General features: G+C 41.9%; 2 protein-coding genes across 2 annotated transcripts; both read left to right on the forward strand.

Annotated features, from left to right (window-relative positions):
- The first annotated feature begins 692 nt into the window (after nt 1-692).
- On the forward strand, nt 693-7,195 carry LOC120877693 (prolactin-inducible protein homolog). Its single transcript, XM_040260047.1, has 4 exons — nt 693-821; nt 3,026-3,128; nt 6,592-6,709; nt 6,997-7,195. Exons 1-4 carry the CDS (start codon nt 727-729, stop codon nt 7,119-7,121), a joined length of 441 nt encoding a protein of 146 aa, XP_040115981.1. The 5' UTR covers nt 693-726; the 3' UTR covers nt 7,122-7,195.
- Nucleotides 7,196-19,669: 12,474 nt separating this feature from the next.
- On the forward strand, nt 19,670-22,885 carry LOC120877694 (prolactin-inducible protein homolog). Its single transcript, XM_040260048.1, has 4 exons — nt 19,670-19,805; nt 20,323-20,428; nt 22,228-22,345; nt 22,693-22,885. Exons 1-4 carry the CDS (start codon nt 19,711-19,713, stop codon nt 22,815-22,817), a joined length of 444 nt encoding a protein of 147 aa, XP_040115982.1. The 5' UTR covers nt 19,670-19,710; the 3' UTR covers nt 22,818-22,885.
- The last annotated feature ends 1,910 nt before the right edge of the window (nt 22,886-24,795 follow it).

Below are 24,795 nucleotides of genomic sequence, written 5' to 3' on the forward strand. Positions count from 1 at the left end.
ATAAGAAATACACATGTACACCCATGGTTGATTCATGTCAATGTATGGCAAAATCCACTATAATACTGTAAAGTAATTAGCCTCCAATTAAAATAAATTAATTTTTTTAAAAAAGAAATGCACACCATATATATCTGGTCTCCCCTCATCTCATCTGAGTTTTTCCATTTCCATGGATTAAATTCTCTTTAAACACACTTTATACGCAAAGATGATTCACTGAACCAAACATGCAAATCAGAGAAGGTAGGAGTAGGGACATTAGTTTCATGGCATCCACTCTACATCTAAAATCTATAGCAAATTTTAGGGTTGAGGCATTGAGAGGAAGACATGTGTCACACACAGGACAAAGGGAAAGGACACCTCATGGATCTTTACACTTAGAACGAGGATTAAGAAGTAGAACTTAGAAAAGGAAAGAATCCTGTTTAAAACAGTTAAGGCAGGATCTATCTTAGGAGCCAGGAACACTTCAATGTTGAAAAACAAATGGAAATTGTCCAATTCATTCCTTCCTCTCTCTCTCCTTAATTAAGTTCCAGCTAAACATTGACCTTTCTCACACACAATAAGAAAAAGTTAGCAATGAGGGAAATCCCTCAGGTGTGATGATTTTGGCCAAGTGAACCTGCCCTGATAGCTCCAGGGTCATCCTGCTGGAGTTATAAAGAACCATCCTGTTCCCTGGGAACACAGGCTTCCTGGGCACCAAATTCCTCCAGCATGCATGCTCTTCAGTGTCTCTTCAAGACCAGCGCTGCTGCCCTGCTCCTGGGTCTCTGCCTGACACTGCGGACTGGCACAGCTCAAGGACAAATGTAAGTCATCTATTTTTCCTCCCTGCAGAGAATCTTCCATGGACGACCATTTTGCCAACCCAGAAACCCACATTATGCACCTAAATATTATTTTTCTGCTCCAAGAGGACCATCCTAGGAATCCTCACTATTTGTGCCTCATGTCTCACTTTCTCCCTGTTCAGAACCTGTTGGAGAGATTACCAAATCCACAACCTACAGCTACTCTGTGTTTTAACTCAGTTTTCTATCCTTTTTTCAGTCTCTCCTTTTGCCACAAAAGAGAAACATAGGCAGGAATCTGAGCTTGGTATATAGCTGTGGGTTAAACTTTGAATAAGATGTTTGTACAAGAAGGGCCATGTCCCTGGTCACTACCCAATAAAAAGGGTTGTTCTGATCCACCAACCAAGATAATCCTTGTCATTTCATTGGCAACAGTCTCATCTTCTTTATATGGTCCTCCTCATACACTGGAGTTCAGAGTCTGCAAGGTCTGAGCATGGTTCTCTAATCACGAAACAGTAGAAGCATGCTTTGGGATCCTGCCTTGGACCTGTTCCTGTATGCAGAGCCATGATGTAACAACACTGGCCTCCAGCTCTATCATTGGTGGATGGAGAGGCATTGAAAGGGGTCTATGTATTTGCGAATAGGGAAGCACTGAGTTTCAGAAAGAAGTCAGGAATGCCCATGGAAACACTGACATGTAACAGAATATGGAGAAATGAGCACATAACAGACAGGAATAGAGCCTTGGAAATTTTGGTAAAAGGATCCCTGACAAGTTTGGGGATTTCTCTAAGGGGAAGAGGCAAAGAGGGCAGAGGCTGTGTTTGGGGTATGTGTGTGTGTGGGTGCATGCCAAGTCGCTTCAGTTGTGTCCAACTCCCACGGGGTTGTACCCCATGGACTGAAAGTGAAAGTCGCTCAGTCATGTCTGACTCTTTGTGACCCCATGGACTATGCAGTCCACGGAACTCTCCAGGCCAGAATATTGAAGTGGGTAGCCTTTCCCTTCTCCAGGGGATCTTCCCAACCCAGGGATCGAACCCAGGTCTCCCGCATTGCAGGCAGATTCTTTACCAGCTGAGCCACCAGGGAAGCCCAAGAATACTGGAGTGGGTAGCCTATCCTTCTCCAGAGGATTTTCCCGACCCAGGAATTGAACCGGGGTCTCCTACGTTGCAGGTGGATTCCTTACCCCACAGACTATAGACCGTCAGTCTCCTCTGTCCATGGGATTCTCCAGGAAAGAATACTGGGGTGGATTTCCATGCCCTCCTCCAAGTTATCTTCCCAACCCAGGGATCAAACCCATGTTTCTTATGTCTCCTGCATTGGTTGGTGAGTTCTTTAGCACTAGCACTAGCTGGGAAGCCCGTGCGGGCTATGCTGGGGGTCAATTCTTTTAGGTTAACTAAGTAGGACTTCCAGATTCCCTTCAATTTAGGCCTGAGGAACAGCGAGTTGATAAACAAAGCTGAGCTAAATGAATCCTATTAAAACTTAATTCACTGATACAATAAATATTTCAGATTCTTAGAGCTTCATATCCTTCCACTAGTGGAGGAGAAGGAGTTTCCCTGGATGATGGGATGATTTCACAAGAAAAATGAAAGAAACTACATCATAAGCTAAAATAAACCATGCAATCAAATCACTTCTACCTCAAACAGAACCGCTGAGATTCAGTCAGGAATTTGTAATGAAGGGAAATCAGCTCTTTCAGGCCATATCTCTGCCCTCATTAGTTGAGCAAAAAAAAAAAAAAAAAAAAAAAACCCAAAATGTAAATATCCTATGTTCACTTCTAGGTATCCAAATAGGTGGGCTTCCCAGGTGGTACTATTGTGGGTTCAATCCCTGGGTTGGGAAGATCCCCTGGAGAAGGGAATGGTGACCCACTCCAGTATTCTTGCCTGGAGAATTCCTTGGACAGAGGAGACTGGTGGGCTATAGTCCATGGGGTTGCAAAGAGTCAGATACGACTGAAGCAACTTAGCACATCCAATTAGGTGTGTCTTGGCTGGACACAAAGAGACTGTAGGTGGAGTCATGCAAAGTAGATCCTTAGGAGTGATGGCATTGATGCCTCTGTAACTTCCCTACTCCTTTCATCCCCCTGCTCTCTCTGCCTCCTCTGTTTCCATATTACCTCCCAGGCTACCTCAATCCTGGACTTTGATCTGACTTTGGATTTCTGCCTCTTTTGCCATATCTAGACAGAATGTAATTTCAGCGAGTCTGACAACTTCTCAAATTGACAACTCAACGGGCTATGTGATAACACTTGCAGTTTCAAATCTCATATCTCAATGCATAGTGGTAAGTGAAGAATTGGAGGTTACGGTAAGTGGGGAGGAAAAAGAGAAATTCCCTCCTAAACAACTTCAGTCATCACTACTGATATGAAGTGAAACATTATGTTATAAAGAAGTCCCCTACAAATGCTTTTGCCTTGAACTTCAGAGAAACCCCATTTGGAATGTGTGTATTATTATGTCCATTTTAAGGATGAAGAAGTGATGTTATGGATAGAATACTCAAATTCATAAATTCAGAAAATACATGGGTAGGTGCCTGGAGGCAGGGGTTAGTGGTTGGGGAGGTTGGATGGGGAGCTAGTGTTTTATAAGGATTGCTGTTCAGTTGCTAAGTTGTGTCCAACCCTTTGTAAGACCAAGAACTGCAGCATACCAGGCTTCCCTGTCGTTCACTGTCTCCTAGAATTTTATCACACTCATGTCCATTCAGTCAGTGATGCCATCCAACCATCTCCTCCTCTATCGTCCCTTTCTCCTCCTGCCCTCAATCTTTCCTAGCATCAAGGTCTTTTCCAGTGAGTCAGCTCTTCAAATCAGGTGGCCAAAGTCTAGAAGCTTCAGCATCAGTACTTCTAATGAATATTCACAGCTGATTTCCTTTAGGATGGACTGGCTGGATCTCCTTGCAGTCCAAGGGACTCTCAAGAGTCTTCTCCAACACCACAGTTCAAAAGCATCAGTTCTTTGGCACTCAGTTTTCTTTATGGTTCAACTCTCCTATCCATACGTGACTAGAGGAAAAGCCATAGCTTTGTCTATAAGAACCTTTGTTGGCAAAGTGATTTCTCTGCTTTTTAATATGCTGTCTATGTTTGTCATAGCTTTTCTTCCAAGGAGCAAGTATCTTTTAATTTTGTGGCTGCAGTCACATTAGCAGTGATTTTGAATCTTAGGAAATATAATGTCACTGTTTCTACTTTTGCCATAAAGTGATGGGACCAGATACCATGATCTCAGTTTTTTGAATGTTGAGTTTTGAGCCAGTTTTTTCATTCTCCTCTTTCACTTTCATCAAGAGGCTCTTTAGTTCCTCTTTCAATTCTGCCATTAAAGTGGTATCATCTGCATAACTGAGATTGTTGATATTTCTCCCGGCAGTCTTGATTCCAGCTTGTGAGTCATCCAGCCTAGCATTTTCCATGATGTACTCTGCATATAAGTTAAATAAGCAGGGTGACAATATACAGCCTTGATATACTCCTTTCCAAGTTTTGAACCAGTACGTTGTTCCATGTCCAGTTCTAACTGTTGTTTCTTGTCCTGTAAACAGGTTTATCAGGACCCAGGTAAGGTGGTCTGGTATTAGGGATAGAGGATCAGTTTCAATTCAGTTCAGTTCAGTCACTCAGTCGTGTCCTATTCTTTGCAACCCCTTGGACTGCAGCACACCAGGCTTCCCTGTTCATCACCAATTCCCAGAGCTTGCTCAAACTCATATCCACCAAGTCGGTGATGCCATCCAATCATCTCATCCTCTTTTCTCCTCCTGCCTTCAATCTTTCCCAGCATCAGGGCCTTTTCCAATGAGTCAGTTCATCGCATCAGGTGGCCAAAGTATTGGAGTTTCAGCTTCAGCATCAGTCCTTCCAATGAATATTCAGGACTAATTTCCTTTAGGATGGACTCCTTGTTGTCCAAGGGACTCTTAAGAGTCTTCTCCAACACCACAGTTCAAAAGCATCAATTCTTTGATGCTTAGCTTTCTTGATGGTCCAACTCTCGCATCCATACATGATTCCTGGAATAGTCATGAGTATCAGTTTAGGAAGGTGAAAAATGGAAAGATGAATGATGGTGACAGTTGCTGAACAATGTGAATGTTCTTAGTGCCACTAAACTGTATAGTGAAGTATGGCTAAAATAGTATGTTTTGTATTATATGACTTTTACCATAATAAAAAAAACTTTTAAAAAATGAATTGATAGTATACAGAGAATAAATTAGTGGAGGATTAAAAACATGTCAGGATACTTCACTTCACCATGGGAAGGGAAGAGAGAAGAGAGAAAAGCAATAAGAGTGGGGATAAAAACAAAGATGGGTAAGACGGAGTGTCAGTGAGGAAGGCGCTTCTTGGAACTGAGCCATCCACGTCCCTACCCCCATCCTGTGAAGTGATGAGCTTGAGGGAGACTATGCTCAGGAGGCCATGGCAGATGAGAGGGAAGCTACAACCAGGAGGTAATCATGGGCTCCCCCACCGACAGGAGACCACCAGACCAGAACTGGCTTTCCCAGGCCCTACCTCCAGTACCTTTCCCCACTGGCTTCAGTGCCTCTTCATATCAGATCCAAGACCTCTTGCTTCTCCGTATTTGATAGCAATCCCCAACTCCTTCAAGGCCTCCTTAGGGTTTTTAGGAAACAGATGGAAAGAGATGGGAAAGTTGCACAGTGACCAAAAATCCTTTGAATTACATAGGGCTTCTGATATTTATTCAGATATAAATGATGCTAGAAATGCTGTTGAGCATGCCTTTTCCAGGATATATCTGAAGCTTTTTTCAGGAAGCTTTTGGTACTTTCGCTTCTCAGGTATGACCTCAGCAGATTTCTTCTCCCATCTGACAATCTTAGTCATTCCTTAGAGTTTGTATCTGAGTAAAGGTTTTATAATCCTGTTTGAGGAGGAAGTCAGGCACCGAGTACTAGTTGGCCAAGTGCTTTCAGACTCCAAGTATGTATTATTTGTACAACACACACAGTACTTCACCTTCCTAAGCTCTTTACCATACACAAAACCAGAAACCTATGGACTCATAAGTTAGATATGTAAGTATCAACACCTCCATCTCATAAAAGTAAAATGAGACGCTCAGGGGGATAAATGCCACATCACAAAGCTGGAAGGCAGGATACTAGGGACAATAAACCCTGTTGTTATTTGTTTGGTGAGCTTTTTTGCCATCACATCAGAGCAGACAAAATAATGTTTCCGATCTCCACAACCATCTTGGTTCACCAGACAAAAGACAAGTTCACCGAAATCATTTCCTGTCTACTCCAGTTTGGGAACTTCAGTCCAGAACTAAACACAGTCCAACCATGGTGAGCCCCTTACTCGTCCATTCCTCAAAACAAAGAACATTTCACACATCAGTTGATGAGTTAAATGTTAGCCAGACCCTCAAGGTGGGTTGACTCCCACACCAGGGGACAGAAACAAGTGTGGTATCTGAGCATACCTTCAAACCCAACTTTAAAACTTTGACATTCACCACATCCAAGAAGACATCTTTTTAACAATTCAGGTTAAAGGTCATCAGAGCTGATAAACAGAATTACCAAAAGTTCATTAAAGTCAAGTCTGGCCCTGAATGTATTAACCGGTGATGTCTGGGAGAAACCCCTGGTTCCCCCTTCAGTGTAGGCCTCAAAAATGTTTACTCTGCTTAACGGTCACTCCAGGGCTGCCTCAGTCAGCTCTACTCTCGTTAACCCTGTCTCATCCTCTTCTCTTCAGGTTAAAAACACATTGGAAGTCTCTGACACGGTCTTTTTTCCTTACGGTAATTTTCGTTTTACCAGCTGTCTGTGTGGTATTAGTACAAGAAGATTCTTCTGGGAGATAGAAGCACCTGGTAAGTGAAGAAATTTCCTGCTGAGCATTCATGTCAGAGAAGGGGAAATGTGAGGAGAGGGCAAATTGTCAAGGTGGAACTGAGACATGGCAGAAAGCAAAAGGAACAAGGTACTGGAGTAAGAAGGAAACACAAGACATAGAGGCAGTGTGGGCGATAATTCGATGTGGCAGACAGGGGAGGAAGCCTGAGAAATGGGGCTGAGCATCAGACACAGCAAAAGGCAAGATAGGGTGGCTTGCATGTGGAGTCCAGTTGCCTGACACAGCTTTTCTTCTTCTCTCCAGAAAATGGGATCATAACAGGGAAGGCTCAAGTTGTGTCAGAGGAGAATATATGCCCTCCTGGTGTGAATATCTCCATCCCTGTTTATGAAATTGTTATCACACGTGATGTTATTATAACACTCTGATCTGGAAAGTCTGCCATTTCGGAGTTTGTGGGCATCTGTGTAGACTGGAAAATAAACTTCCTACTGACTTTTCACGGTCCTATCTGTGTTCTTTGCCCCAAAACTCAGTACTGTGTCTGCTCAGACATCCCCGGTCCTAAGGAACCAGCATTTTTAAGAAAACTTCTCAGATAGGATACATGAGTATCCACTCCCTAGCCAGTGATGAGAAAAAGAAGGTAGGAACTATTCTCGCCATTTAACTCAGGAGAGGAAATGTCCAGAGAGAGAGAATTGTCCCTCAATTCAGTTCAGTTCAGTTGCTCAGTTGTGTCCAACTCTTTGCGACCCCATGAATTGCAGCATGCCAGGCCTCCCTGTCCATCACCAACTCCCGGAGTTCACTCAGACTCGTGTCCATCGAGTCAGTGATGCCATCCAGCCGTCTCATCCTCTGTCATCCCCTTCTCCTCCTTAATCCCTCCAAGCATCAGAGTCTTTTCTAATGAGTCAACTCTTCACATGAGGTGGCCAAAGTACCTTTAGCATCATTCCTTCCAAAGAAATCCCAGGGCCGATCTCCTTCAGAATGGACTGGTTGGATCTCCTTGCAGTCCAAGGGACTCTCAAGAGTCTTCTCCAACACCACAGTTCAAAAGCATCAATTCTTCGGCTCTCAGCTTTCTTCACAGTCCAACTCTCACATCCATACATGACTACTGGGAAAACCATAGTCTTGACTAGACGGACCTTAGTTGGCAAAGTAATGTCTCTGCTTTTGAATATACTATCTAGGTTGGTCATAACTTTCCTTCCAAAGAGTATGCGTCTTTTAATTTCATGGCTGCAGTCACCATCTGCAGTGATTTTGGAGCCCCAAAATATAAAGTCTGACACTGTTTCCACTGTTTCCCCATCTATTTCCCATGAAGTGACAGGACCAGATGCCATGATCTTCGTTTTCTGAATGTTGAGCCTTAGGCCAACTTTTTCACTCTCCACTTTCACTTTCATCAAGAGGCTCTTTAGTTCCTCTTCACTTTCTGCCATAAGGGTGGTGTCATCTGCATATCTGAGGTTATTGATATTTCTCCCGGCAATCTTGATTCCAGCTTGTGCTTCTTCCAGCCCAGCACTTCTCATGATGTACTCTGTATAGAAGTTAAGCAGGGTGACAATATACTGCCTTGATGTACTCCTTTTCCTATTTGGAACCAGTCTTGTTCCATATCCAGTTCTAACTGTTGCTTCCTGACCTGCATATATACAAATTAAGGACAGAACTGACCAACAGTTCTAAGTTTCCCTTCTATTTCAGTCCAGGTGCATCCAGCTGTCTCTCCCAGTTATCTAAAAGTTCCACGAATATGAAGCCCTAAATTATTACATCTTGCTCCTCTTCAACTAGTAGCAAGGAAAAGACTCACACGAGCTCGCATGAGCTGGGTTCCTATGCAGATGTACCATCTCTGTGCCCAAGTTCTTCCATCACAGTAAGGCAAAACTCAGAAATCAAGGAGATACCTACTACAAGTGGGGATTGAAGGGTTATGGAGAACTATCCAGAGCTCCAAGTGGGACTGTGTAACAGGTACGGCCATCTTGAGAACTACTAGTACTTAAATTATTTACGTACATACCTTCTGACCCAGCACTTCCATAACCAGAAGTGACAGTAAGAAAGACCATTTTTGACTCATGGGCTTCTAGGCCAATCTATTTTCGCTATCATAGAAAAAAAACACTGAAGAGCCATTGTTTCAGACTATATGCCGCATCTTGAAGGACATCACCATACCCCTTAAAGAATGTGACTCGCGAGTAATTTCCTTGCTTCTTATGTATGAGCTGTGTGTAGCATACCATAGGGTCAAGAGTTTCCTGATAATGAAAGTAATGAAAAATCAATACATATCTTGATCATGTGCCTGTAGTGGAAACTCTTTCATTTAAAAGAAGAAAGATTTCATTGATCTAAGGAGATATTAGATGGGTCTAGTAATCAGATACTCTGTGAGCCCTGAGAAAGTGATGCTGGCTAAGACACAGCAGGCAGGAAAGATCCATACCAAGAACATGTATCAATGTCAGTAGAGACAAAATACTGCCCTGTCAGGAATCAAAAGGATCCTGTGTGATCATTATCCTCTTGAATGGTCTCCTTGAGAAATGGTACATTACTGAGGTCACAGAACTAGTGTTTGTTATTGCAAGGCCAGCGGCTGCAACATCTAAGTTATTTATGGGAAGAAGTGCATTTTGGGGGGTATTTTAGCATATAATTTATTGATTGATGTATAGTTGATTTACAATATCATGTAAGGTTCAGGCGTATAGCACAACAGTTCAGTTATATATATATATATAATTTTTTTTCAGATTCTTTTACCTTATAGGTTATCACCTAATATTGAGTACAGTTCCCTGTGTGATTTTAGCATATACTTTAACATCTCAGGGCATAAGTCAAGTCAACAGCAGTGATAGAAGTGTCTATTTCGTATCAGCCACCACCATTTTAGCCATTACATAAGGACTTGGGCAGCAGAGGGTAGGAGCTGCTGACACCCATAGAACCACTCATTCCACCCTCTAATTGTTCAATGCCTCCTCTGTGTTACATACTTTCTTATAAGCACTTCCATGAGACACCAAGAACCAAACATTCTGTTCAAATGTATTGGTTCTTTCAGATGGCACTTCTCCAGAACTTCTGTGTTGAATACACCAACCTTGTTCCTATGAGGCTCCAGACCAACAAGCCAAGAAATATACCACTCCCCAGGAGTCCATGTATATCTTTACCTCAAGACACTTTTCCAGCCTCACAGAACTGATGACCAGGTATATTGCTTACAGCTCTGCCCACTAAGATTATTTCCCCCACCTGTGTTTTTCTATTGCATACCGAGTTAAGTTTTAGTTTGGCAATCATCCAACTTTAGTTCACAAAAACATATTCAGCCAACAAATCTGTGAGTCACACGGGGTTGATTTCCTCCAAAATCTGAACAAAGGTCCTCCCCAACCCATGAGGCTATAGGCACAATCTGAAGACAAGAAAGTAGGGGCTGATATCAGTGCAGCCAGAGTAGGTGACATAGGGTATGGACCATGTTTTTCTGTACCACAGGCCCTTTGGACCAAGTTGGGTACATACTTAACTGTGGTATTTCCATGTGTCAGGACTGCTGCCATATCCACTCAAATACATTATTTCTGGGTCTACTAATGCCTATGCCATAATGGGGAATTCTGGTCTCTTGATGTTTCATTGTCAGAAATTGCATCTATTTAGTGTCCAAAAGAACCTTTAAAACAATTGGTTTTCTGCTGCAGAGAGAATAGACTTACTCCAGAATCCTATTGGTCTAGTCTGCAACTCTCGGCCTGAGGCTAACCAGAGAGTACAGTCAGCAGTCTTAATCTACCCTGGATCTCTGCAGCACCATAGGTTCTGCCAAGTGACACAGCCAAAATAAAGGATTCACATTAGCTCAGATTGCCATAACAAAATACGATAGACTGAGTGGCTTAAACAACAGAAATCTATTTTCTCACAGTTCTGGAAGCTAGAAGTCTGAGATCAGGATGCTACCACAACGCGGTTCTAGGGAGGGCTCTCTTCCTTGCTTACATGCAGCGACCTACTCACTGTGTCCTCACATGGGGTAAAGAGAGCAACGGCGTCTCTTCCTCAGCTTATAATGGCACCTCTTCTGAGTTCCACCATAATGATCCCATTTAACCAGAATCACCTCGTAAAAGGCCCCAAGACAGTCACTTAAGGAGAGGGGAAGGAGGGCATCAACATATTAATTTGCAAGAAACACAATTCAGTCATAGCAAGACTGTTCATGCTAAAGTTTGAACCTGCTACAGAACCCCGTTTTTCCTCTGGATAGCACTCAAAACTGGCATCCTCTGGAGTCACCCAATGATGTCACTTTATCATTTCCAGTTTAGTAAACTCTGCCTGCAAAGTCCAAGGGCTTCCAAGAAGGTTGCCATGTTTTCAGTGGTAAGTTGTTCAAGATTCAATAAATATCTCCACTTGGAAAACATATTGCAACAAGCCCTAGATCACTAAACATCTAAAAACTGACGTGGCATCCCCCTAAGTATTTGTATTTTTAGGAATAGTTTGTATTTCAAACTATTCCTAAAAATTGAAGAGGAAGAAATACTTCAAAATTATTCTGTGAAACCAGCATTTGTTGTTGTTCCTAGTTTAGTCAGGTCCAACTCTTTGCGATCCCATAAACTGCAGCATGACAGGCTTCCCTGTCCTTCAGCATATCCCAGAGTTTAAACAGCTCCATTCATGTCCATTATGTCAGTGATGCCATCCAACCATCTCATCTTCTGTTGTCCCATTCTCCTGCCCTCAGTCTTCCCCAGAATCAGAGTCTTTTCCAGTGAGCTGACTCTTCGCATCAGGTGGCCAAAGTACTGGAGCTTCAACTTCGGTATCCATGTTTCCAGTGAAAATTCAGGGTTGATTTCCTTTAAGATTGACTAGTTTGAACTCCTTGCTGTCCAAGAGACTCAAGAGTTTTCTCCAGCACCACAGTTCAAAAACATCAATTTTTTGCCACTCAACCTTCTTCATGGTCCAACTCTCACATCCATACATGACTACTGGAAAAACCATAGCTTTGACTATAGGGACCCTTGTTGGCAAAGGGATGTCTCTATTTTTTAATATGCTGTCTAGGTTTGTTGTAGCTTTCCTTCCAAGGAGCAAGCATCTTTTCATTTCGAGGCTGCCGTCCACAGTGATTCTGGAGCCCAAGAAAATAAAATCTGTCACTGCTTCCACTTTTTCCTCACCTACCTGATTCCAACCCTGAATTTGCCACGACACAACGGGACCAGATGCCATGATCTTAGTTTTCTAAATGTTGAGTTTTAATCCAACTTTTTCATTCTTCTCTTTACCGTCATCAAGAAGCTCTTTAGTTCCTCTTCACTGTCAGTCATTAGAGTGGTATCTTCTGCATATCTGAGGCTGTTGATATTTTCTCCAGTAATCTTGATTCCAACTTGTGATTCATCCAGCCCAGCATTTTGCAAATAAGTTAAATAAGCAAGGTGACAATATACAGCCTTGACATACTCCTTTCCCAATTTCGAATCAGTCTGTTATTTCATGTCCAGTTCTAACTGTTGCTTCTTGTCCTGCATACAGGTTTCCAGAGAAACAAAATACCCAGGAATAAACTTAACCAAGGAGGTAAAAAGAGAGGTACTCTGAAAATTATGAGATATTGACCAAAGTCATTTAAGATTACACAAATAAAAAAATGTACTGTGTTTACAGATTGAAAGAATTAATGTTCTTAATATGTTTTTACTTCTCAAAGTAATCTACAGATTAAATGCAATCTCTATCAATATACCAAGGCATTTTTCTGCAGAACTAGGAAAAATATGCCTAAAATGTGTATAGAACCACAAAAGACCCCAAAGAGACAAAACCTTCTTGAGAAAGAGAAACAAAACTGAAGGCATCGTGCTCCCTGATTTCAAACTAGTACAAAACTCTAAGAATCAAAACACTGTGTTACTATTAAAAAGCAGATACATAGATCCATGGAACAGATGACAGAACCCAAAAATAAACCCACACTTCTATAGTCAATATATCTACACTGAGAAGGCAAAATTATAAAATGATGTAGAGAGCTACTTCCATAAATAGCCTGGGAAAACTGGACAGCTACTTCAAAAGAATCAAACTAGAATATTTTCTTATGTCATACACAAAATAAACTCAAAATGGATTGAGGACCTAACAAAAGACCTGAAGCCATAAAACTCTGGAAGAAAACATAGCAAGTATGCTTTTTGACATTGGTCTTAGCAATATCATTTTGGATCTTTTCCTCAGGCAAGGGAAACTAGAGCAAAATAAACAAATAGGACTCCATGAAACTAAAATCCTTTTGCACACAAAGGAAACCAACAGCAAAATGAAAAGGCAGACTGAACTACTGAATGAAAGAAGGTATTTCCAAATAATATATGCAATAGAGGTGGATTTCTTAATTATATAATGGACTCATATAACTCAATATAAAAAAATATCTGTATAGACATTTCTCCAAAGAAGACAAAGAGATTGCTAAGAGACACATGAAAAGATGTTCAACATCACTAATTATCAGAGAAACACCAATTGAAATCACAATGAGATATCATTTCACATCTGTCAGAATGGCTGTCATCAAAGAGATAAAAAATAATAGTATTACCAAGGATATGGAAGAAAAGTAACACCTATGCACTGTTGGTGGATATGTAGATCGCTGCAACCACTATGTGAAACATATGGAGTTTCCTCAAAAAACTAAATATCAAGCTATCATATGATTCAGCACGTTCACTGCTAGGTATTTACCCAGAGAAAGCAAAAACACCAATTTGTAAAGATGTATGCACCCCTATGTTCTTTGTAGCAATTATTTGCAACAGCCAAGATATGGAAGCAACCTTAATGTCCATCAATATATGAATGTATAAAGATGTGCTATATATAAACAATGGAACTACTCAAACATAAAAGAGAATGAAATCTTGCCATCTGTAACAACATGGATGGGCTCAGAGGGTGGTATATTGAGTGAAATAAATCAGAAAGGGAAATACTGTATGCTCTCACTTATATGTGGAATCTAAGAACCAAACCAAACAAAACAAAAACAGAAAGCAAACTGATGGTTTCCAGAGGCGAGGAAGGTGGGGCTTTGGCAGAATAAGTGAAATGGATTAAATGGTACAAACTTCAGCTATAAAATAAATAAGTCACAGGAATGTAACGTATTGCATAAGAACTACAGTCAATCACACAGTAATAATTTTATATGGAGACAGGTGGTTACCAGACTTACTGTGGTAATCATTTTGTAATGTATATTTAAGTGTTGAATCATTATGCTGTACACATGAAACTACTACAATATTGTACTCAACTGGACTTCAATTTTTAGAAGTTAAAAATAAAAAAAGCTAAACTGAAAGAAATAGACTAGAGCTTTGGGTATCAGGGGCTGGGTGGCAGGGGAGGAAGGAATTGGGGAGATGAGGGTCAAAGTGTATAAACTTTCAAACATAAGATGCAGAAGTTCTGAAGATCTGTGCAGAGCACAGCAAATATAGTTAATAATATTGAATTATATATCTAAAAATTGCTAAATAGTGGATCTTAAATGTTCTCACCACAAAAAATAAAAGGTAACTATGTGACTTGATGGAACTGATAGCTAACTCTATGGTGATAATCATTTTATAATACATATATATATATATAATCAGCAAATTGTATACCTTAAATTTACACAATGTTTTGTCAGTTATATCTCAACACTGGGCTTCTCTGGTAGCTAAGCTGGTAAAGAATCTGCCCACAATGCGGGAGACCCCAGTTCGATTCCTGGGTGGGGAAGGTCCCCTGGAGAAGGGATAGGCTACCCACTTCAGTATTCTTGGGTTCCCTAGTGGTTCAGCTGGTACAGATCCATCTGCAGTGCAGAGACCAGGGTTCAAACCCTGGGTTGGGAAGATCCCCTGGAGAAGGGAACAGCTATCCATTCCAGTATTCTGGTCTGGAGAACTCCACGGACTGTATAGTTGGACACAACTGAGCGACTTTCACTTTCTCATTAACACTAGAAAAATATTTTAAAATAAATAAAACCTTTAAAACTGCCTGCCAGACTTCTCTTGTGGTACGGTAGATAATAATCCACCTGCCAATGCAGGGGACACAGGTTTGATCCCTGTTTCAGGAATATGTCACATGGCATGGAGCAACTAAGCCCGTGCGCCCCAACTAGACTCTGCTAGCCACAACTACCAAAACCTGCATGCTACAGCTTCTGAAGCTTGTGTGCTCTGTGACCTTGGGCAACAACTGCTGAGACCCTGTGCCTCAACTACTGAAGCCTATGAATATACAGCCTGTGCTTCACAAGAGAAGACACCACAATGAGAATCCCGAACACGACTACTAGAGAGTAGACCTCACTCCCCGAAAAAAGAGAAAGCCACTGCAAAGCAACAAAAATCCAGCCCAGCCCAAAGTTAAAAAAAATTAAATAATGATAAAAACCACTCATGCATTATGTATTCATTCACTCAATAAATATTTATCAAGTACCCTATGTGCCATTACTTATTTTAGGTTTGTGGTTTACAGAAGTGATGGAGAAGGAAATGGCAACCCCCTCCAGTATTCTGGCCTGGAGAATCCCACGGACAGAGGAGCCTGCCAGGCTACAGTCCATGGGGTCGCAAGAATCAGACATGACTTAGCAACTAAACAACCACCATCACCACCTTACAGAAGTGAATCAGGAATTTTTCATCCTGATTTTATAAAGCTTACATTTTTCAGGGGAGACAGACAAAACAAATGAATACTGCTTATCCTAAAGGAATCCTAAAGGAAATCAATCCTGAATATTCATTGGAAGGACTGATGCTGAAGCTGAAGTTCCAATACTTTGGCCACCTGATGAGAAGAGTCAACTCATTAGAAAAGGCCCTGATGCTAGGAAATATTGAAGGCAGGAGGAAAAGGGACAACAGAGGATGAGATGGTTGAATGGCATCACTGACTCAATGGACGTGAGTTTGAGCAACTCCAGGAGTTGGTGATGGATAGGGAAGCCTGGCGTGCTACAGTCCATGGGACTGCAAAGAGTCAGACACGACCCGGCAACCGAACTGACTGAACTATTTATTAATATATTCAACTTCATTGATGGGAAAACTGAGATGAGAGAAGGCAAATTAATATGGACATGGCTACTATGTAGCAGGCTAGGATTTGCACCCTGCAGGCATCCTGACACAAGGGCCTATGCTGCTGGCTTGTACACACACATGTATTTATACACACAGGCAATCTTATCTGGGCCCCCGAAATCTCCACCGAATAGCATTACAAAATCACAAATTTTAGCTCCTGTACTAGTTCTGTACACACTTTTATTTCCTTTGTCCTCAAAGCAGCTAGATACATCATTTCCTGGAGTAGCACTTCCAATCAAAATGAGGGGGAGGAATTCTCTGGCAGTCCATGGTTAGGACTTAGTCATCACTACTGGCGTCCTGAGTTCAATCCCTTGTTGAGGAACTAAGATCCCACAAGCCCTAGAGAGAGGCAAAAAAAAAAAAGAGAGAGAGAGAGAGAAAGAGAAGGAAATATATTTTAAACTACATGCATAATGCTGAACTTTCTGTTAGCGACATTTAAAAAACAACAGGTGAAGTTAACTTGATAATATATTTGATTTAGCCTAATATAACCTAAATATCATATTAAGACATAATTACCACACAACAAACTGTGGAAAAATTCTTAACGAGATGGAATACCAGACCACCTTACCTGCCTCCTGAGAAACCTGTATGCAGGTGAAGAAGCAACAGTTAGAACCAAACATGGAATAACAGATTAATTCCAAATTGAGAAAGTAGTACATCAAGGCTGTATATTGTCACCCTGCTTATTTAACTTATATGCAGAGTACATCATGCGAAATGCTGGGCTGGATGAAGCACAAACTGGAATTAAGATTGTCAGGACAAATATCAATAACCTCAGATATGCAGATGACACCACCTTTATGGCAGAAAGCAAAGAGGAAATAAGGAGCCTTTTGATGAAAGTGAAAGAGGAGAGTGGAAAAGTTGGCTTAAAACTCAACATTCAAAAAACTAAGATCGTGGCATCTGGTCCCATCACTTCATGGCAATTAGATGGGGAAACAATGGAAACAGTGAAAGACTTTTATTTTCTTGGGTTCCAAAATCACTGCAGACGGCAGCCACAAAATGAAAAGACGCTGGCTCCTAGGAAGGAAAGCTATGAAAAACCTAGACAGTATATTAAAAAGCAGAGACATTACGTTGCCGACAAGGGTCCATCTATTCAAAGCTATGGTTCTTCCAGTAGTCATGTATGGATGTGAGAGTTGGACCATAAAGGAGGCTGACTGTCAAAGAATTGATGCTTTCGAACTGTGGTGCCAGAGAAGACTTTTGAGAGTCCCTTGGACAGCAAGGAGTTCAAACCAGTCAATCCTAAAGGAAATCCACCCTGAATATTCATTGGAAAGACTGATGTTAAAGCTGAAGTTCCAATACTTTGACCACCTGATGTGAAGAGCCTACTCATTGGAAAAGATCCTGATGCTGAGAAAGACAGACACAGTGGAAAGGTATTCTCATCTCTTGAAGAATTTTCCACAGTCTGTTGTACAACTATATCTTAAAATAATATTTAGGGTACATTAGGCTAAATCAAATATATTACCAAGTTAACTTCACCTGTTTCTTCAGGAAGAGAAGGGGATGACAGAGGTTATGGATGACAGATGGTTAGATGGACTCATTGACTCAATGGACATGAGTTTGAACAAGTTCTGGGAGATGGTAAAGGACAGGGAAGCCTGGTGTGCTGCAGTGCATGGGGTCACAAATAATCAGACATGACTGAGCAACTGAACAACAACAACAACAATAATTACTATTAAAAAATCATTTGTGAGATACAGTACATTCTTTTATCCTTACTAAATCTTTGAAGTCCACTGGGAAGTTGACATTTATAACAAATCTAAGATAGACTGGCCCCATTCCCTGGCTTCAGTGGCCACTTGTGCTATGCAGACAGTGCAGCTATTGAACATTTCCACTGTGTCAGAACGTGCTGTTGGACAGAGGCAACCCAGAACCTTAGCAGAGTAAGGCTTGCTGCCAGCCCTCATCCTAAAGCAGCATACAACTTCCTGTAAATACCACCACATTTACCTAATATCTCAATACTACTGAAAAAATGAGTTGCTATGATAACAGGTTTTCTGCTGAAACTTGCTTCTATTTGTTACATTCATTTCCATTCCTTTGGCAATCTGGCCCCTGATTTTATTGGAGCCCTCTGAGGCTACATATTTCTTAATATATACTTGAAACATCATTTCATCCCCAAAAGGTAATTTACAGTCTGCTGAGTATTTGTGGAAGTCTATTAGAAGAAGTGTCAAGTCAGAGAAATTAACTAAGAAAATTAGTTTTAAGCATCAGTTTCCAACCTTGATATGATTTGGATTTTTTTACCATGAAAATATATTATTTAGTTGAAAATAATATTTCAATAAATAAGAATTTAATGGAAGGCAAAATATTGGGAGGGAAAGATATTTAATGAGCTTGGGAAAAACAGAGATGAAAGGTAGACTGACCCTGGAAAGAGAAGACCAGCCGTACAGCACCTGGATTTAGAGAGAGGCCCCTCCTGACTCATAGACAATATTGCATAAAATACAAATGAAGAGATGAAAGCAACCTTCCCTAGTCTTGCTCTACCCTTAAGACATCTCAAGTTTCTGCTTAGCTTCAGCACTCTGGTTCTCTGGGATACTCCTCAGAGGTAAGAGTACAGCACTCTCAGCTGTCTTAGTTCACTCACTCTTGGACTTAACCTCTATATCTGATGCAAAAACCCTCAGCTGTTCCCTGGTTCTCCCATTTGCATGGTAGACGCGAAATTGCATGAGCTCCCTAGTCACCCAAACTCTGTCAGTGGTTCCGCAGATACCATCTTCTCCTGTAAGATAACTAGAGATGATCACAAAGGTCCCCCAAAGATGGGATCTGTCATCTATCCACCACAACTGAATTTCTTGCAAGGAGAAGCTGGCTGAGAAGTAACCAAAGCCAGGGGGGTAGAGAGCTGGGATGTCAGGACTTTTTCTGAGAAACTTCAGGAGAGCAGCTTCCACACATGGAATGTGAATCCAAGACTCCTAAAGGAACCAATCCATACATAGAAAGGTCACTGAACACAGCTTCTTGCTTGGTAGTGCCATAAGGAATACATGCCATGTATGTCTTGCCTCTTCTAATCTGACCTGACTTTTTCCTATGTCCATGGACTGAATGCTCTTTAAACACACTCTATACACTTTGGGGCCACCACTTATTAGAGATGATTCTGTGGACCAAAAATGCAAATCAGAGAAGGTATGATTAGGCACATTAGTGTCAAGGCATCCATTCTATTAATACAATCTAAAATTCCACATCTAAAATCTATAGCAAATTTTAGAGTTGAGGCATTGAGAGGAAGATAAGACATTTGTCATTCAGAGGACAAAGAGATAGGACACTTTATGGATCCTACAAATTCAGAGCAGGGGTTAGGAAGTAGGGCTTAGAAAAGGAAATAAACATGCTTACAGCAGTTAAGACAGGATCTATCCTAAGGATCCGGGAACATTCTAATGTTGGAAAAAAAAAAAGTGGTAATGGTCCAACTCCTTCCTTCCTCTCTCTCTCCTCAACTTAAAGTTCTGACTACTCGTGAATAGGTAAATGAGCTCAGGCACAGAAAAAGAAAAAAAAAGTTCTGGCCAAACACTGACCTTTCTCAAAAAAGAAAGAAAGAAAACAACTAAGGTAGCAAAAAGGAAATCCCTCAGATGTGATGGTTTTGGCCAAGTGAACTTGACCCAGTAGCTCCAGGGTCTTCCTGCTGGAGTTATAAGAGCCTTCCTGCTCCCTGAGGACACAGTCCTCTTGAGCTTCCAATTCGTCCAGCATGCGCGCTCTTCAGTTTCTGTTCAAGACCAGCCCTGCTGTCCTGCTCCTCGTTCTCTGCCTGAGACTTGGGTCCGGCGCAGCTCAAGACCTAGTGTAAGTCATGCATTTTTCCTCCCTGCAGAAAATCTTCCAGGGGAGGACACTTTTGCCAACCCAGAACTCATTCTCTCAATGCTCAGAAACCGCTGAGAGAGGTTACTGAATCCATGCACTTACAGCAATTTTGTGTTTTAAATCCATCTTTTATCCTTTAATCATTCTCTCCTCTTGCCATGAAAGAGAAACATACTCGGCAATGTGACTGCGGTCAATAGCTGCCGTATAAACTTTGCATAAGGTGCCTGAGCTGTACAAGAGGGGCCATGGCCCTGGTCACTGCCCAGAAGAAAGGGTTGTGCTGATCCACCAACTCAGATGATCCCTGTGCTTCATGGGCATCAGTGCTCACCTCAGGTGTGTGTCATGCAAAGTAGATCCTTACGGCATTGATGCCTCTGTATCCCCTTTTTCCCCCTGCTCTCTCTGCCTCCCCTGTTTCCATATTCCCTCTCAGGCTACCTCAATCCAAGACTTTTATCTGACCTTTTTTCTGCCTCTTTTTCATATCTAGACAGGAGGTGATTTCAGCAAAACTGACAATTGATCCAGTTGAAAACTCAACGAACTATTACGACGTAACAGTCACAGTTAACAGTAACGTGGCCAAGTGCATAGTGGTAAGTGAGGATTTGGGGGTCATGGTGAGTGGGGAGAGAGAAGAAAAATATCCTCATAAATGGTTTCAATCTGCACTATTGCTTTGAAGTGAAACATCATCTTACAAAGTCACCTACAAATGCTTTTGCATGCACTAGCTGTGAACTTCAGAGCAACTCTCTTAGGAAAGTGTGTATTATTATTTCCATTTTTAAAATGAAGAAGTGATGGTACAGATGGAATAGTTGAATTCATAAATTCTGAAAGTACATTGGTAGCTTCCAGGGCCAAGGTGTATGGGAATGGGGATAGAGTTTCAGTTTAGGAAGTCGAAAAATCTGGGAAATGGGTGATAGCCAGCACTGCACAACAGTGTGAATGGACTTCGCACCACTTAACACAACAGCTGCTACTGCTAAGTCACTTCAGTCGTGTCTGACTCTGTGCGACCCCACAGACAGCAGCCCACCAGGCTCCCCCGTCCCTGGGATTCTCCAGGCAAGAATGCTGGAGTGGGGTGCCATTGCCTTCTCTGTACAGCTAAATATGGTTAAAATGTTGTTTTTTATTATGTCACTTTTACCACAAAATAAAAGAAAAGGCACTAAAAAACAAAGAAGAATGTGATGGTAGGCAGAGGATAAATGAGAAGAGGTTTTAAACCATGTCAGGACTCTTACCTTCCTCAAGGGAGAAGCAAGGAAGAGAGAGAAAAGCAATAAGAATAGGGATAAAAACAAAGATGAGTAAGACTGAGTGACAGTGATTAAGCAGTGTTGCTGGCCCTGAGCCATCCACACCCCTGCCACCATCCTGTGCAGTGGGAGGCTGAGTCAGGGAGACTCCACTTAATAGGCCATGGCAGATGGGAGAGAAGCTGCAAGAATGGGGTGATTACAGTCTCCCTCCCCGATGGGAGACTTACTGTCAGACCAGGACTGGCTTTCCAGCCTCTACCTCTATTACCTTTCCTCACTGTCTTCACTGAGCCTCCAGATCCCCTAGACCACCGGCTTCCCCATATTTGACAGCAATCTCCAACTCCTTAGAGGCCTCAGTAAGGTTTTTAGAAAACTATGCAAACAGAAGGGAAAGTTGCAGAGCTACCAAAAACCCTAAGAGAAATACATGTGGTATCTGATATTTACTCAAGTATAAATGATGCTAGAAATGCCTTTGAGCTTTCCCTTTCCAAACATCTCTGTTGCCGTTTCAGGAAGGTCCTGGGACTTTCTCTTCTCAGGTCTGACCTCAATAGGTGTCTTCTCCCATCTGAGAATCTGTCTTCCTTTCATCTTGTATCTGAGTAAAAGCTGTATAACTGTGTTGGGTAAGGTAAACACGTATTAAGTACTAGTTGGCCAAGAGCTTTCAGGTTCCAGGTATCTTTATTTGTACAATACACATAGTACTTCACCTTTATAAAGAGCTTTATCACACACAAAACACAGAAACTTACGAGCTCATACAGACTAGATAGCTAGATTTCATACCTTGATTTCACAAAGGTAGAATGAGAAGCTCAGAGTAATAATGCCATGTCACAAAGCCGGAAAGCAGCACAGTAGGGACAATGAAATCTGTTTTGTTTATTTGGTGGGTTTATCCACCACCACATCAGAACAGACTGCTTTTTACTGCATCATCCACGCTCTAAATTGACTTTAGCTGTAAATGTGTGAATGGGTGATGTCTAGGGGAAACCTCTGGTGCCCTCTTCCTGTGTTGACCTAAAACACACTTCTTTTGCTTAATGGTTACTCCACAGCTGCCTCAGGCAACTCTATGCTTTTTACCCTTTTCATCCTCTTCTCCACAGGTTAGAGTCACGCTCGAGGCCTCCAACAACATCATTTTTCCTTATGGTAATTTTATTTACACAGCCTGTCTGTGTAATTTCAGTACAAGAAATTTATTTTGGGAAATACAAGCAACAGGTATGTGCAGAGACTTCCTGCTTGAGCATTAATGTCAGATAAGGGAAGTGTTATGTGAGGGCAAAGGGCAAAGTTAAAAGGGAAACCAAGACATGGCAGAAACCAAAATGAATAAATTATTGGAGGAAGAATGAAACTCATCACATAGAGGCAGTGTGGGCAAGGGGTTCCAGGTGGAGGAAGGGAGAGGGGCTGGTAACATCTGTGTCTTGTATAGGAGCCTGAGAAATGGGGCTGAGTGTCAGATATAGTAAAAGGCAGGATACGATGTTTTGTGGGTGGGTCTGGTATAAGAAGACCAGTAGGGGAATCCAGCTGTCTGACACAACATTGCTTTTTCTCTTCAGAAAATGAGATCATAAAAGCAAAAGTTGAAGTTGTGTCAGAAGAGAATATATGCCCTTCTGATGAGGAAATCTACATCACTGTTTACAAAATTTGTATCAAGCGTGAAATCATCATAATATGCTAATCTCAAAAGTCTGCTGAGTTTGTGGGCAGCTGTGTGGACTGGAAAATAAACTTCCTATGGGCTTCTCACTGTCCTGCCTGTGTTCTCTCCCCCAAATTAGTACTGTGTCTGCTCAGACACCCCAGGGTCCTAATGAACCAGTATTTTAAGAGGACTTCTCGGGGATGATACATGACCATCCACTTCCTAGCAATTGAGAAGAAAGAGAAGACAGGAACTATTCTTACCATTAAACACAGTGGGGAACATGTCCAGAGAGACCTGTCCCTAGGGCTAAGATTAAGTGTAGAACTAAGCAACGGTTCTAAGCAGCAGTCCCCAACATGTTTAAACCAGGAACCAGTTTTGTGGAAGACAATTTTTCCATGGACCAGAGGTTTGTGGTGGGGGGTGCGGGTGGTTAAAGGAATAGTTTGGGGATGATTCAAGTGCATTATATTTATTGGCAATTTATTTCTATTTTTATATCATCAGCTCCACCTCAGATCATCAGGCATTAGATTCCAGAGGTTGGGAACCCCAGGATTAAGTTTCCTTCCTATTTCAGTTGAGTTATATGCAGCTGTCCCTCCCAGTTATCTGAAAGTTCAATGAACCTGAAGTCTTAAATTATTACATCTTACTCCTCTTGAACCAGCAAGACTAGCAGGAGCTCAGGTGTGCTGGGCTCCTGACCAGCATGTCCCTTCCCTGTGCCCAAGCTCTTTCCTCACAATAAGGCAAAACTCAGCCAGCAAGGAGATATCTGTTGTGAGTGGGGATTGAGGAGTTATGGGGACCATTCATCGCTGCTGCTAAAGGGCATGTAAAAATAGGTACAGCCATTCAGAGAATCACCTGATGTAACTTAAATTAATTGTGTACCTACCTTCAGGCCCAGAACTTCCACAACCAGCAGCGATGGTAAGAGAGACAATTTTCATCCCTGGGCTCCAGGGCCAATCTACTCTAGCTATCAAAGACAAAGGGCCACTGAAGAACCATTGTTTTAAAAGATATGGACATCTTAAATGACTTTTTGTGATCCCATGCACTGTAGCCTGCTAGGCTCCTCTGTCCATGGGATTCTCCAGGCAAGAATACTGGAGTGGGTTGCCATTTCCTTCTCCAATGCATGCATATATGCTAAGTCACTTCAGTCATGTACAACTCTGTGCAACCCCATAGACGGCAGCCCACCAGGCTCCTTTTTCCACACGATTCTCTAGGCAAGAATATTGGAGTGGGTTACCATTTGCTTCTCTGAGGGAGGTCCCTGACATATACTTTATTTTTATGGAAGTAAGATCATGGCATCTGGTCCTATCACTTCATGGCAAATAGATGGGGAAACAGTGGAAACAGTGTCAGACTTTATTTTGGGGGGCTCCAAAATCACTGCAGATGGTGATTGCAGCCATGAAATTAAAAGACGCTTCCTCCTTGGAAGAAAAGTTATGACCAACCTAGATAGCATATTCAAAAGCAGAGACATTACTTTGCCAACAAAGGTCCATCTAGTCAAGGCTATGGTTTTTCCAGTAGTCACGTATAGATGTGAGAGTTGGACTGTGAGGAAAGCTGAGCCCCGAAGAATTGATGCTTTTGAACTGTGGTTTTGGAGAAGACTCTTGAGAGTCCCTTGGACTGCAAGGAGATCCAACCAGTCTATTCTGAAGGAGATCCCTGGGATTTCTTTGGAAGAAATGATGCTAAAGGTGAAACTCCAGTACTTTGGCCACCTCATGCGAAGAGTTGACTCATTGGAAAAGACTCTGATGCCGGGAGGCATTGGGGGCAGGAGGAGAAGGGTTCGACCGAGGATGAGATGGCTGGATGGCATCACTGACTTGATGGACGTGAGTCTGAGTGAACTCCGGGAGTTGGTGATGGACAGGGAGGCCTGGTGTGCTGTGATTCATGGGGTCGCAAAGAGTCAGACACGACTGAGCGACTGAACTGAACTGAACTGAACTGAGTGCTCAAGTGCACCTTCTAA

Source organism: Oryx dammah, unplaced genomic scaffold (genome assembly GCF_014754425.2).
Source record: "Oryx dammah isolate SB20612 unplaced genomic scaffold, SCBI_Odam_1.1 HiC_scaffold_18, whole genome shotgun sequence".
NCBI classification, from domain to species: domain Eukaryota; kingdom Metazoa; phylum Chordata; class Mammalia; order Artiodactyla; family Bovidae; genus Oryx; species Oryx dammah.

What these genes read in the sequence shown, in the direction of transcription:
- LOC120877693 (XM_040260047.1), top strand. Translation starts at nt 727, where the DNA reads ATGCATGCTCTTCAGTGTCTCTTCAAGACCAGCGCTGCTGCCCTGCTC. An exon ending in GGCACAGCTCAAGGACAAAT is followed by an intron (nt 822 to 3,025) that starts GTAAGTCATCTA and finishes TGCCATATCTAG; the next exon opens with ACAGAATGTAATTTCAGCGA. An exon ending in TCATATCTCAATGCATAGTG is followed by an intron (nt 3,129 to 6,591) that starts GTAAGTGAAGAA and finishes TCTTCTCTTCAG; the next exon opens with GTTAAAAACACATTGGAAGT.
- LOC120877694 (XM_040260048.1), top strand. Translation starts at nt 19,711, where the DNA reads ATGCGCGCTCTTCAGTTTCTGTTCAAGACCAGCCCTGCTGTCCTGCTC. An exon ending in GGCGCAGCTCAAGACCTAGT is followed by an intron (nt 19,806 to 20,322) that starts GTAAGTCATGCA and finishes TTTCATATCTAG; the next exon opens with ACAGGAGGTGATTTCAGCAA. An exon ending in ACGTGGCCAAGTGCATAGTG is followed by an intron (nt 20,429 to 22,227) that starts GTAAGTGAGGAT and finishes TCTTCTCCACAG; the next exon opens with GTTAGAGTCACGCTCGAGGC.